Genomic DNA, 15,475 nt, shown 5'->3' on the forward strand with positions numbered 1-15,475 from the left:
TCAGCCTTTTTTTCCTAGTGCTTTTCTTTGGTGCGGGTTTAAGGGGCCAGAAACCCAACCCCCATATGATTGCAGTTAATGGTCATTCTGGATAACATTACAGTGGGTTGGAAGTGGAAAGCTTTCAAAATTAGACTTACTGAAAACAGATTAACATACGTTACAATTAGTACTGTAAAACTGATTGGTGTATTTTGATTTCTTGCACGTGTAACCTTTAGCACTCATTATTTTTTACAATTAACATATTGTATGTTTGATTAGATATCACTGGTGTACCAGTGGATTTAGGGATTATATTGGTAAAACATATGTGTATTGTTGATTTTATGTACATGCATGGTAGTTAATTTTACTTTTTTGAAGCCCAGGCTGTAGAATGTAGTCTAGCAGACTTCTCAACTGTACCCATTTTGGATATATTCTCCTCCTTCTAGGATTCATTTACACTCATCACATCATTTTCCAAATAATTGCACCTGTTATGGAAACACGGCCCCATTTAATAAATCACTCCACTACACAATTTTGAAGCTTTTTAGTATACAGGAAAACAGACCACATGACCAACATACAGATAGTAGTCAGGCTTTATTTACCCTCTTCATATGATTTTTAAAATAACTATTCCTATTCTGGAAATAGGATTGATGCACCCTTTCACACAATTTTCCTAATCACCCCACCACTCACAATTTTGAAGCTGTTCAGTACACAGGAAAACAGACCAAATGACCAACATGCAGTGGCACCAATAATTTAAAGAATGAACGAAAAAAATAATAATTTAAAGAAAGACTGCCCATATTTTACATCTCTGTTTTTCAGGGGAAAAAAGTAATTGTCTTTTTTAGGTAATAAGAATGCTTCAATCCATCCAACACCCCCTTTTCCCATTTTTGTACGAGGTCAGGGTGTCACTTTTTCAGTGACAATCATCTAGATACAAGGTTTACACTGCCAGTTGGCTAGTCCTGCTGCAGTAGATCTTCCACACCACACGCTCACATGCATACTCATACCTATGGACAATTTAGTGTGTCCAGTCCATCTACTGCATGTCTTTGGAATGTGGAAGGAAACTGGAGCAGCCAGAGGAAACCCACATGAACACAGGGAAGACATGCAAACTCCACACAGAAGGCACCCCAGCTGAGAATTGAACCCGAGAACCACTTGCTGTGAGGAGACAACACTAAGTGCTGCACCACTGTGCCACCCTATTAAAGTATTCAGATTTTACATGAAATCTTTAATAATATGCTTATATTTCAAAATTATTTTTGTCATTCTGTTTTTTTTTTATTTATGTTCCTGCTTAGTCCTTATGGAAGTAGGAGGAGTTAATGGCTATTTTGGTATCCAAATGTTATTCTAATTAGTCACATTTATTGGATGTACCTACTAGTTTATTTTCATTGTCTGCCTCAGACTGAAAGATTTGCAGTCCATACATCTCAACTGTCCAGAACTTTGCAGAATGCCCACATTTATTCCTCATTTTTTTGGTCTGTTCCATATAAATTTTAGTTTTTTTGGCAAACATTTCAGTTTCAAACTTCATATATTTCTGTAAAATGCATGGTGATGCAAAACCTGTCACTCTATCAACTTTCTAAATGTATAAGAGAAATACTTATAATGTGTTCCTGATTTTGAGCCTGTGTCCTGCCATCATTTTTTGCTTTGCCCAGATTTTTTGTACTAAAAGTCTACTACGTACTGAAATCTGACAGCTGATAACATTTGTGGGCAGACTTCACTCAGTTACCTTCTTTAAGTAAACAGATGACTGCATACCATATGAGGGCTTTACTTCTGGTGTTGATCAAGAGTTAATGTCTAGTTTACTTACAGCCTAATTTACTTACATTACAAATGCACATCAGGAGCATTAGGTAAGTACATTAGTATTCCCACAGTGAAATCTAAGACTGGGGGTTGCTACAGCTACGAGGTAGTACATTGGACAATAACCTGCAAAGCTCTCAAACTCTTACCTTGCACCTTTTAAAATATTATTACTATTAACTTGAGAAGCTGACAGAGTAAGAAAATGTGAATTAATGTGCATTTTCTGAAGCAAAAAAGTCTTGCTGTAATTGTTGTCATTATTACTTAAAAGTAATCTATCACCTTGTTCATAAGTAAGTACTAGACCAGCTACCCTTGGGGGCCATTTTAAGTCTAGCTAGTTTCCCTTTCTGTGCTTGGATTAACCTATCCCATTTGTTTAGAGATTGGCTTTAACCATCCCATAGTCAATAATTATATATTACCCCAGTGTACCCCAATGAGAATAACTGGGATCATACCATAGATAATTTGAGGAGACACATGCATGGGATAAAGTATTTAGGAGCTGCCTTGTCCATTAGTACTACAGGGGGCAGTTCTGTGATAAATGTTCTGCTTCCTAGCCTTAGATCCAAGTTGCAGTTGAATATAAACAGGGATTAACTGTTTATGTGGATGGAGAGTCTACTCCAGAACAGTGGTTTCCTCTGTGAGATATACCTGCCTTTTCAAACTGTTCTGTTGATGTTGCAGAAGAGGTTTAGATCCCTAAGCCAAGTATTTCTGATGTGCAGTAAATGCATCAGTACTTGGACAAAGAATGTCGTGTATGCCAGACACAGGTGACTTCTTAGCAGTCTGTAGGATACAGAGTATAGTGATATGGCATTGAGTCAGTCCATGAAGGACATGCTGTTTAGGCCTTGTATCCTTTTAGAAAGGTATCTCTGTGGGTGTTTCAAGCATATAAATGACAAAGGTGGTACTATATTCAATGACTGGCCTATGCCAAAGGGGGCATTATATTCAATGACTGGCCTATGCCAAAGGGGGCATTATATTCAATGACTGGCCTGATGAAGGCTGATTACTGGAGGGCAATGACATCCTTAGATCTAGACACAGTCTTGTTGTTTATAAGCTGTACAATATAGAAGGGCTTTCTTAAAATAAAGGAGACATGTTGGTCAAAAGTTGGGTCATTGTCCACAGAAGTTCCAAAATCCCAAACAGCTGGGTCAATTCATAGGGGCGTATTGTCAATGTGGTATTTCCCTGGGGTAGATGAATTCCCAAAGGATACTGTAACACATCTTTTTGTCATTTGGTTTCAGTCAACAATTTTGGCACCAGATATTTATTTGGGACAAGCCTCCGTGCATGATGGATAAGCCATTTGCATATTCAATTACTTCTCCTAGCTTACAGTCATCTACAAACTTACTCAGAGCCCTTTGGTATCTTCTTTTACTTTAGAAAAGTAGATACCAACCAGGAGAGGTCCCAGAACAGAATCCTAGGAGACCACTGGTGACTAGTCTCTTCATGGAGGTGACTTTCACTATTTTGAATTCCTATCTTGTGTCATAGATTCATAGGTAGGTAATAGGCTATTGGCCAAGGGCCTAAGTAAGCCTAGCCAACAAGGTTCCCTGGCTTACGCCACCCAAGAAAGTTAATTTCCTGTGCCCCTGTCAAGCAGAACCACAGAAGTGATCCCTGGGTTGTATTTCCTATTTCCCATCCACTCATCAAGATTTTTCTTGAAGAGTGCTAATGAGGAACTTTGCTTGACATAGATGGGTAGCTTGATCCAGAGTATAGAAGTCTCTGAGACAGGAATCTATCCCTCCAGCATGTCCTGTTTATTGTGGTGACAAGGTTTAGGTCCATAGAGCGTGTAGTTTGGAGGGATTGGGATTTCTTAAGGTGTAGCATGTCCAACAGCTCTGGGTTTAACATAGCTTTATATGTTAGGCAGAGATCTCCTCGGAGTAGGCAATATGCTACAGAATAAAGCTGGAGTTTTTTGAGATGGTCAGTGTAGGGCATCTGTTTGAGGCCAGTAGTCCTCTTTGTGAGGTACTTCTGTGGCCTTTCCAGCTGCTGCAGATGTCTTGTGAGGTACATTCCAAAAGAGGCATTGTACTCTATGATGGGTCTAATGAGTGCTGAGTAGAGGGGAGCAATGACCTCTTTTTTCCTGGATGAGAACCCTTTTGTGATGAGGTGTGCCACATAGAAGGATTTCCTGACTACTGTGGCGATGTGATTATCAAAGGAGAGACTACTGTCCACCTGGGTCCCAAGGTCTCTTATCACACATTCAGCATTAAGTAGACTGCCGTTTATGTGGTAGTTCATGGGTACAGAGTTTTGACCAAAGGGGATGACAATGTACTTTTGGCACTGAGCTTGAGGCCATGCCTCTGACACCAGACATCTGTCTTAGTGAGGCCCTTCTGTAGGATGTCCATATCATTTAGGGATGCGACTATGGCTCCTAGTTTGCAATCATCTACAAACTTCATTAGCCAGAGGCCTTCTGTGCTAGCCTGTACTTCAGAGAAGTAGATACCAAACAGGAGAGGTCCCAGGACTGAACCTTGTGGTACTCCACTTGTCACTGGTTTGAAGTCAGATTTGGAGTCTGCAACTTTTACAGTGTGGGTTCTGTCAGTGAGCCAGTTGGCAACCCATCTTTTGACATAGAGATTTATACCTAGTTTAGTGAGTTTAGCTATAATTCCAGAATGGGGGATGGTATCGAAAGCCTTGGCGAGGTCAAGATAGGCTGTGTGAACCACCTTACCCTCGTCTATGGCTTTGGTGACTGCCTCAAAGAAGTCAGTCAGGTTCAGAAGGCATGATCTACCTTTCACAAACCTGAACTGGGTGGGGTCCAGAGTTTGGAGGTTACCAATGTCTTTGTTTATGAGTTCCATGATACGTTTCATGGCCTTGCAGACCAGGCTCGTCAGGCTAATAGGGCAATAGTTCCCAGGATCAGTGGTGGCTCCCCCTTTGTGGAGTGGGATAATTGTTGCTGTGCGCCATTCAGTGGACACAAAGCCTGATGTGAGACTATGACTGAACATGGTGCTTAGGTGGGGAGCCAGTTCATTCTGAAGTTCATGTAAAACGTAGCCTGGGATGTTGTCTGGGCCCATGGATGCTGTGTTTTTGGTTTCAGAGAGTGCAGCTTTTACCTGCATAGATGTGATTACAAGGATTCTGCATTCTTCCTATATAGATATGGGCCCCTTAGGGGGTGGGGGTGGGGTTAAAGTTAGCACTGAACCTATCTGCCAGGATGTTGGCAATATCAGTTGGTTCTGTAATTTTTGTGCCGTTGTGCTGTAACTCATAGCAGATCTGGGTGTTGCCATTGAGATTCTTGACATAGCTATAGAATGATTTGTGGTTGCCCTTAGAATCAGTGGCAATTTTGTTTTGTAGCTAGCTTTAGAGGATCTTATAAGGGATCTCAGCTTCTTACTGAAGCTGGCCAGGCAGCTCCTCCACTCATGGGATTTTAATCTCTCTTTTGCAACAGTTTCTTCCTTCTGTTGTAGAGTTTGCTTATGGCAGGGGATCACCAGATTGGCTTCCTTTTTTTGGAGGATAGCATCTTGGTTCTGTTTGGGATAGCATGATCCATGCACTTGTGTAAGTGCTTATAGAGTGTATTTGTGTAGGATTCAGCAGTCATAACTGTATTGTCCATCTGCATGGGTGTCATGAAGTTTACCACTTCTGTCTTAAGAAGCATGAAGTTGGCTTTGGAGAAATGTTTTACCGTGGTTTCCTTAAAGGTAGGTGGGCGCGGGATGAGGATATCTAGGGTGATTAGCTTATAGTCAGATCTGACCAATGAGGAGTTGATTTCAGGTGTGGAACACCGGTCACTCATGTAGTTGAAATCGCCCATTATTAGAGTGTTTGGTTGAACCCTAATATTTTCCAGTATATCAAGAAAAGAGGAGTGGGAATCCTGGGGCATGGTGGGGGATCTGTAGCAAGCTACAATTTGGATTGCAGTTTTGCCCAGAGTTAGCTGCACTTGGATAATCTTGGATGCATTATGCTGCGCAACTATCCTAGAGGTGTGGATATCCTTAATGAATATGGACACACCTCCGCCTTTGGTGTTCTGGTCCAGGTTAGATGGCTGAAAAGTGTGGTATAAGTAATAGCCTGGTAAAGCAGGGGTGCTGTCTAGAGCCTTGAACCAGGTCTCAGTCACTGCACAGATATCGAGTTCTCGATATCTGCACACATATTGATGTCATGTGAGCCATTTGGCAATCCAGTGGGTGATATAGGGATATGACTTGTCCCTACTGACATGTCTTCTCAAATTGCTAGTTTTTGGGAGGGAAATAAATTTTAGAGCCAAAACCAAAGACATTTGAGAGGTGGGATAACCTGTGTGGCGAATCTACTCTGAAAATAATACGCCAGAGAAGCATACCTCTCAACTGTCTGGATTTTCACAGAATATCTAGATTTTTACCTCACATTTTTGGTCTGCTCCTCATAAAAATTGTGGTTTTCTAGCAAATTAGTGAGGATTGAATTCACTAAATAATGACAAAACATCTGAGTTTCAGACTTCAGAAAATGTATGGTACACCAAGCCTTTTATTCTAACCATTTTCTAAGATTATAAGAGCTTTGTGTTTTGCTGGCTTAGTCTGTAAATGCTTACTTTGAACATTCAACCCAAGACTAGAGCAATATTTAAAATGTGTCCCTATTTTGGGGTCTTGATCCCCCAATTATTTTTGGATTTGTCCAGATTTATTTGTGCTAAGAGGTTGACAGGTATGGGTTTAATGTATACTTCAGCTTCATCATTAAACAATATATATAAGTAATACCAACAGGTAGCAATATTCCAATTTATCGTAGTTTCCATCCAAGTAGCTTGATTAATTACAACATTTAAACTGGACACTATGCTACACTTCCACACACTTAGAGAAATATTTGATAGCATACATAACGTGCGCTTTGAAAATACGTAACTGGGGCTTTGTATTGTCTTTATTGTTCACCTTTGGGTTGACAGTCTGCTCCAACCCATATTCTTACAGGCTAGTAGTGCAGAAGCAACGTCAACGACAAATGACATACTTCAACATAACTTTATTGATACCGGTAGTAACAGCTACCCTGGCCAAGTTGTAGCTTAATGATGGCATCGCCAGTGACAGATGAAGACCCTGGTCAGGTACCGGCAGCAGCCCGAAGGGCTCACGGCATGCTGAAGCTGTATTATGGTATAAGCGAGCAAGGGAAGAATGAGGAAAAAAATGGCAAGGACTCCGTGGATCCTACTGATATCGATGGGGCGCGTTTCAATCCTGAGATTTATCTCAGCAAGGTAATTTATTATAGGACTGTGTAAACTTGTCATTTAACGGCATTAATGAAATACAGAGCAGTTTAAACGTTGACATATTGTGCACACTACAACGTCCGATTATTGTAACAGTTGATTGAAGCTTTGTGTTTTGCTGGCTTAGTCTGTAAATGTATACTTTGGACATTCAGCTCACGAATATTTATTTTATTGTGCTTACATGTAGGATGGTTCGAATGTTAGGTGGTGAATATTCTGTTGTGGGAGTATGGGGAAATTGAACCTTCCTAGGAGGGTGTCGCAACAGATGACCTGTGAATGACTTGTCTTATAGTGTTACCCCAGTGCTGGAACCCTGCATTAACTAGCCTAGCTTGGGTTGTGCCATGAATAAAGTGCATTACTGTAACACTGAACATTCTCAGTGACCAACCTTGTTTGGGCAGTGCTCTGCATTAATACCGACAATGTCATGTGCTGGCACATACAATATTGCTGATGTTCATAACAAGTTCAGGATATCTGTGGTATTGTTACAAGAGTCTGCGCATATTGTACGTTTTTCTTCTGCAAAGAAATCGGATGTAGTTTAACATGTCTTTTACTTAAGTGCTGATTCATGTTTTGCCACAGAATTTTAAATTCAATACTTCACTCAGAAATGGGAAAGAATAAATAAAAACACACGTGTGATGATACTCTTTAAACAGTGTAATCAGTCTGTCATTTATTATGGGTTATTATTTCTGTAGAAAATCTCATTACTTCAGCCTTTTCAAATTTAAGCCAAGCATCTTATGTATGTTACACTGCGCACACCGGGTGTTTGTTGGGATCAAATGCTGTTGGTAAGAATGTCTTTAAGACATGTTATTCAAATTAAGACTTACACTACTCAAACATGTAACAAATTGCTGTTTATTTTCTTTAACAGTCTAGTACACCACACTTTTTTTAAAATGATTTGTAACTTTTCACAAAAAAAAATGGTCTGAGAAAAATAGCTACATCAGGAATAATGGCTATATCAGGAATACAGTGTAGATTTCTGAAAACCATGCTGTGGATGGGGTGGGGTGGGCAGGGCAGGGCAAGGCAAGAGGGGGGGGGGTGGAAGAATCTTATGGTGATACAGTGATTGAAGTGGCAAAATGTATTTACCTTATATTTATTTCACTTCATTTTGTTAACAAAGAGTAAGTTTGCAATGGCTATAACCCATTTTGCAGACAACTTAGAAGAAATTTCTAAATTGATTCAATGATTTTGTGATTAGAACAGTAAGCAGGATGGAAGATGTATACTAAGAGTGAAAGGATTTGAACATTGGGCATACTTGCACTGGATAGAAGAAGAAAGGGTCATTATAGGCCAAATGGGAGATGGAAACAGAGGGTATACATCGTGGCTGGAAGGTGGGAAATAATAAGACTTACTATTAAAGTACTTAATAGGTTGAGTTCTGAAATGCATTGTCTGAAGGACTCGTGAAGCCAATGCCATTGAGAAGCAGGAAGAAAAAATGTGAGGCTGTGGAAGTAGAGGGAGAGCTATCGTAAAAGCAAAATACAAAATGTTAGCTCTGGATTATGGGTTTTCTCCTGGCATACTCATGTTGTAGATGTTTAGCCGAACAGTACGTGTCTAGATTTTCTAGCTTTTTAAGTGTGTTAAACGGAGTGCAGTAGCTGTCACTTTTCAGAAATATTTGTTACATGCTGATTAGTTGTTTAATTCTGCATTGTGTCAGTCTGCCACATATTTCTCCTACTTACATTAATCTACTCCTAGCCTAATATATATATTGGTATTTCCCTTTACCATAGTACTCCTCTCCATTTTGTTGTTTCCGTTGTTTATGACAAACTGCTCCTTAGAACTTATTCAGCTTATCCTTAGTCTGAAGTGAATTCATTTAATCTTTATAATGTTATTGCACCGTGTGAGCTTTAAGTTCCCTTGACTGTGAAAAACATCTGTTACTGTTCAAAAATCTGTTTTTAACAGAATTACTATCTTGAGTAACGGGGAGGTAGTGTTTCACCCACCTGACCCAAAATTTGTTGCAAAGAATGTGGCAATTTAAATGGAATTAAAGTAATTAATGCTGTACCTGCTGGAAGGGGTATATGGATATGTCTTTTTGTCCTTCAAGAGTCCTGAACTATAGTGCAGCTTACTTGCGTTTCCTCCTTAGAAGTGTGTTTGTTTAGGTAGACTGTAAAAATATACGGCATTTGTTCAAGAAGAAATAAATATTTTTAGGAGAATAAGGACATTTTGTGGTTTTCTTTGTCCATTATTTTTGTTTGGGTTTGCATAAATAAATACTAATGATTTAAAATGTGTTAGTAAATATACTTTTAATAAATTAATGTTTGGGTAGATGCTAAAAATATCTTATGGAACTTTTTGAGAAGAAACTGAGCCCTGATTTAAAGAAAATGCTGAACAGTCATGTTTAGCATGTATTAGACAGGTCTTGGAAAAGTAAGAAAGACAGGAGTTGTATAGTGAGAGGGGAAGTGTTTCATTGTTCATCCATCTCTTTCTCTTTGTCATAATTTGCTTAAATGCACTTTTCAGGCACCAGACCTTGTTGAAATAAGTGAAACCCATGTGCATGGAGAAATCAGATCAACAAAGTTTGCATGCTGTTAATTGCAGCAAGTTCCATACATAGAACATTAATTAAATTTGAAGCTGATTCTATACAGATTGAAACTATTACTCTTACTTTCCGATATGCATTTCATTTTATGTTTTTTTTCATATAATTTTTTATGTGTGTTCAATTAAACAAAAACCTTGTTTGCGTCCTACAGCTGTGAATGTCCGTGTAGGGTAGAGGAATAAGGCTGCAAGATATGACTTGTAATGTTCTAAAGACCTAGTTTTGAATTTCTTAACCTTTACCTTCATGCTGTATAACTCTGGTGGCTTGCTTAATTAGCTGTAAGCTCCTAGATTATCCTTGAATGGAAATGTTATCCTTACTAGGTATTATTCATTTCTAAATTAAAACATTTAATTTGATAACATGTAAGGTATGGGGAAACTGTCAGACTAATCCCTTAAGTGTCAGTTTTTGCTCTCATTATGTTTTAGTTTTTCTGTTCCCAATAACATTACAAAGTTCTTGCATATTTGAAGTCCTTGGAATGTTGTTCTAAGCTTTTTGTCTGCTACCGTAAATTTATTGCCAATAGAAAACCGGTGTATCTTGCATATTTGAAGACATTGGAAAGTTGTTCTAAGCTTTTTGTCTGCTACCATGAATTTATTGCCAACAGAAAACCAGTGTATCTTTGTGTTTGTTTATTTCTTTCCGACTGATGTAATTTTTAAACTAATTTCTGAGTTTCCAAACATGTTTGGATTTTTGTTCATGTAACTTTAATAAACACTGGATTTTTCTTAATACTGCATTTAAAAAAATTATGCATGCAAAAACTGTCTTTTATACTGTCCTTGTATTCTTTAAAACTGTGTAATCTGACACAAGTCAGTATCAAGTTGAGCTATAGGTTCATAGGTGGTTACTGGGTTATTGACCGGAAGGTCTGTATAAACCTAGCCACGTTTACCCAATATAGAGAAACCCAATGTAAAGGATCTTGCCTAAACTCGAGAATTTAGTTAGCAATGACTGCCCATATCTAGGATGGTCATAGGTGAAATCCAAGGCAGGATTTTACGGTTTCCCATCCAGTCATCCAGTGCTACGCTTAAACAGGGTCATAGAGGGGCTTTGTTTGATGTGAACTGGTAGCCTATTCCAGAGGAGTGGCAACCTCTAAGAGACATATCTGTCTCTTCAGCCGGTCCTATTTAAGTCCAGGCAAGGCTTAAGGTCCCTGGAGTGGGTGACCCTTGTTCCATTCAACTAGCAGATGTGACCATTAGGTTTGGATCAGAGATTGCTCTGTAGGCCAGGCACAAGTCTCCTCTAAGTAGTCTGTATGTTACTGAGAAGTGTGACTTCAGTCTGTCAGTGTATGATATGTGCTGGAGACCCTGAATTGTCTTGGTTAGAAATCTCTGAGGTCTCTCAAGTTTCTGCAGGTGCCTGGTTAGGTACATACCAAATGGAGTATTGTACTCAATTATTGGCCCAATGAGGGTCGAGTACAGGGGTGTTTATGACTTCTTTTGCTCTTGAGGCAGTGCCTTTGCTAATGAGATGTGCAATGTATAATGCCTTCCTTACCACAGTAGACACATTGTGGTCAAAGATTAGGCTACAGTCAACTTGCGCTCCCAATCTCTCACTACTGAGTTGTTACTTATGGTATATGATAGTCTGCAGGGATATCGTTTTTACTGAAGGGGATGATGATGCATTTTTTAGCATTGAGTTTGAGTCCATGATTTTGGCACCAGTTATTGGTTTGTGTAAGTCCCTCTTGAAGTATATTGACATTGTTTGGGGATTCATTGGTTGCACCTAATTTGCAGTCATCAGCAAACTTAGTCAGCCACAGCCCCACTGTTTTGGCCTGAACTTCAGAGAAGTATATTCCAAACAACAGTGGCCCAGCACTGACCCCTGTGGGACCCCACTGGTGACAGGTCTGCTGGTTGAGGTAAAGTTACCTTGGCTAAGTCATGTTAGGCTGTATGTACAGATCTGTCTTAGTCTGTGGTTCTGGTGACGTTTTTGAAGAAGTCCATCAGGCTTAACAGGCATGAGCCTTTGACAAAGCCAAACTGTGTCAGATCAAGGGTTTGGAGATCATCTGTATCCTTATTTATAGGGTCCATGATGATTCATTCCATGGTCTTACAGATAAGGCTGGTTAAGCTTATGGGTCTGTATTTCCCAGGCTCTGTTGCTGTAACCCCTTTATGTAGAGGTTGCTGTCTTCCATTCAGCAGTGACAAAACCAGTACTTAGGCTGTGGTTGAAGACAGTACTTAATGGAGTTACTAACTCGCATTTTAGACCATTTAAAATGCAACCTGGGATAGAGCTGTGTTTTTGGCCTTGGAGAAATCATTAATGACTTATGCTTTGGAGATGCAAGGTGGGGGAGATGTAGAGAGGAATGCTTTGTGGAATGTTTTGATGGCACGGGGGTGGGGTTTATTTTCACCAAACCTGTCGGCTAATAGGTTAGCTATTTTCACAGGATCAGTGTGTGTGATGCCATCCACAGCTAGTTCTGCACACGTCTGGGTCCTACCTGTTAGGTTACAGATATAGCTGAAGAATGCCTTATGGTTATCCTTGGCTATGGATGCTAAATTTTTTCAAAGTTGCCTTTGGAGGATTTTACAAGTCGTCTTACTTGTTTGTTCAAGCAGAGGAGGGTGTTCTTCCAGTGCTGGGACCTCTCATTTATTCTTAGACAGCAACTTCTTCCTCTTGTTGTGTAACTTATTAATGCTAGATATCCACCAGGGAGGATTGTTTTTTCTTGAGGATCTTGTGCTGATCCTGTCGGGTACAGTTCTGTCAGTGCATTTGTATAAGTGTTTGTACAGGGCATTTGTGTATACCTTAGTATAGTTGTCAATGCCATCTGTGAGAACATGAGCTTGGAAATTATTTATGCCATCCCTTAGAAGGTTATAATTAGCTTTGGTCAATTTTTTAGCCTATTTCACCTAAGAAGGGTTCAGGTGTTATAGCTACTTCAAATGTGACTGATTTGTGATAAGATTTAACCAATGAGGGTCCTATACTTGTGGTGATGCAATGGTCACCCATGTTGGTGAGGACCAGGTCGAGAGTATTTGAGCCCCTTGTGGGGTTGCATACTATTTTTTCCATGGGCATTAGTGTCATCAAAGTCCATGAACCTTTGTGTAAGCATGTTGGTACTCATATAAGTTTCCCAGTCAATGGAGGGATAGTTAAAATCACCCATGTTTGGTTGTAATTTGACTCATGTAGGTCAAAATAAGCAACCTGGTTATCTTAGTTCATTGAAAGAGCCTATAACTAATGATGACTTGAAGAGAAGGTCTTATCCACAGTTAGTTTAACTTAGGGCTGGATTCATGAAGGCTTGCATGGAGTCTAAGAGTAGAGTAAGACTCCATGCAGCCAACATGTCTGCTGAGTGATCCAGGAACAGCTGGCAGGGGCGTGCAACAGAGCTCCTAAAATGAGTCTTACACGGACAGGGCTTGGATATGCAAATCGCCTCAATTGCAGGTGAAAGCTATCAGGTAAATTTGCGATCCAGGAAACCCAAACCTGTCTGAGTATGAATAGTGTTATTTGCAGAAATGTACTCGGTTGACAACTGAGTACCATTCTGCAAATAGCAAAATGGAGCTGTGATAGCACCAAATAAAGATTGCATCCAGTTGAGGAAGCATGCCAATGGCCAAATATACGGCCATTGGCAATGTTCACCAATGCAAAATAAAAATAAAAGTATTTTTTTTTATCCTGATCACCGATTAAGCGCAGCGCCGCACAAACTCGCTGCACTCTAAAAACCAGAAAACCAATAATTAAAATCCACAAATGTGGATTTTATTGTAATTCCTAATTTACAATGCAAGGTAATGGCAGGCTGAAGACAACATGGCTACCGAGTAGAGGTTGCTAAGGGGGGAAGCTCAGTCTAAGAGATGTAACCAGACATTAGTAGGCAATCCTATGCAAATGAGGGTAAGGATAGTGAATCCCAAGTTTACACAGCAAATGAGCACAGTCAGTGGAGTGTAGGAGTAGGATAAGGGGAGTATCAGAGTAGAAGATGTGTGACATCACGAGGGGGGTATGTATGAAAGAAGTGAAGCTCATTGGAGCAGAGTGGCATGTGTTTGCTGTCAGTTACTCATCACTGGAAGAGGTGTGTCAACAGGTACCCTAGCTAAAGGCGAGAAATTGAAGATGTATGCCATGGATAACACTAAAGTTTCTTGTAGAAGTGCTTGCAATGTGTTTGCCCTCGGGTGCGCGCCTGTATATCCGAGTAAGACCGTGTGCGCACGTGTACGCCTGTGTGCACGCGCGTTTAAGCCGGAGTAAGCATGTCTAAGGTTGTTGTGTAAGCGCATTTGCGCCTGTGTGAGCGCGTTTCAGTAAGAGTAAGCAAGTTTTAGTCCATGTAAGCATGTGTGCGCGCATGTGAGCTGGTGTGAGCGGCGCTGCCCCCCTGAGGAAACAGAAAGGGAAAAGGAAGCACAACAAATAGTAGGAAGTTAACCAGGGAGTACTAGTAGAGCTAGCAGGTGAAAACAATCAGAATCAGGCAATTACACAGGCAGTACACTAGCCCAGCCCAGCACTTAAAACTCTGCAAACAACATTCCACTATGTTTCTCTCAGAGACACTGCAACACTGCAGTAAGCTAATAGAAGTGAAAACTGAAAAAGCTGTACTGAGACAAAGAAATGTTAGGGACTGCCATTGCTGTTATAAGGCGACATATGCAACATGCTGAGGGTGGTGACAATGCGAATGCTGCTGGACAACCCACAGTGAGGAGACGGAGAAGAGTGTACAGGCCCAGGGTAACCTATCGGGGGCTACATGAGCTGGAGATAGTGGAGCGCTAGTGGACAGAGACCTCATGCAGCAAATTGTTGAGCTGTGCAGGCCACGCCTCACACACAGAATCGACAGAGGGGAACACATCCCAGTGGCAACCAAGGTATGTGTTGACCTAAGAATATTAGCAACAGGTACCTTCCAGAGACCAACTGGTGATATGATGAGGATATCACAGGCATCAGCATCCAGGGTACTGCACCAGTTCCTGGATGCCATGTCAGCACATGTTGGTGATAATGTATATTTCCCCAATTCCCGTGAGGTATTGGCCAGCAATATGCATCTCTTCCAGCAAATAGCGGAATACCCTGAGTTAGTGGGTGCAATAGACTGCACGCACATACACATCAAAGCACCAGCCGGTGAGCGGGGTAGGGTCTATTTTAACCACAAGGGCTTCCCCTCCATCAACTGCCAGGTTGTGTGTGATGCCCAGGGCATAATACTGAATGTGTGTGCTGGCTGCCCTGGAAGCTACCATGATTCCCATATCTGGCATCTGACACAGCTGTACCAGACATTTGCCAATGGGGACATCCCTCATGGTCACTTAGTGGGGGATGCTGGCTATGCACTGGAGCCATGGCTGATGACACCCATCAGAAATGCACACACACCTGAACAGGAATGCCATAATGAGGCACACGCACAAACATGAAATGTAATCGAGTGTGTGTTTGGGCTGCTCAAGTCACAGTTCCGGTGCCTGGACACATCTGGTGGAGCCTTGCAGTACTCACCAACTACATGTACCCAAATTGTCATGGTATGTGCTATGCTACATAATATGATC

At 40.7% G+C, this 15,475-nt stretch overlaps 1 protein-coding gene across 1 annotated transcript in view; it reads left to right on the forward strand.

Moving 5' to 3' along the window:
* Positions 1–6,925: 6,925 nt before the first annotated feature.
* Positions 6,926–15,475, forward strand: part of VPS51 (VPS51 subunit of GARP complex) — a gene marked incomplete in the record, with an annotated part of 371,967 nt that continues 363,417 nt past the window's right edge. The window contains 1 exon segment of the mRNA XM_044075814.1: positions 6,926–7,186. Coding sequence (XP_043931749.1) covers positions 6,995–7,186 — 192 coding nt within the window.

The sequence above is a fragment of the Protopterus annectens genome, chromosome 6.part1, assembly GCF_019279795.1.
Source record: "Protopterus annectens isolate FY-2018-M chromosome 6.part1, PAN1.0, whole genome shotgun sequence".
Taxonomy (NCBI): Eukaryota; Metazoa; Chordata; order Ceratodontiformes; family Protopteridae; genus Protopterus; species Protopterus annectens.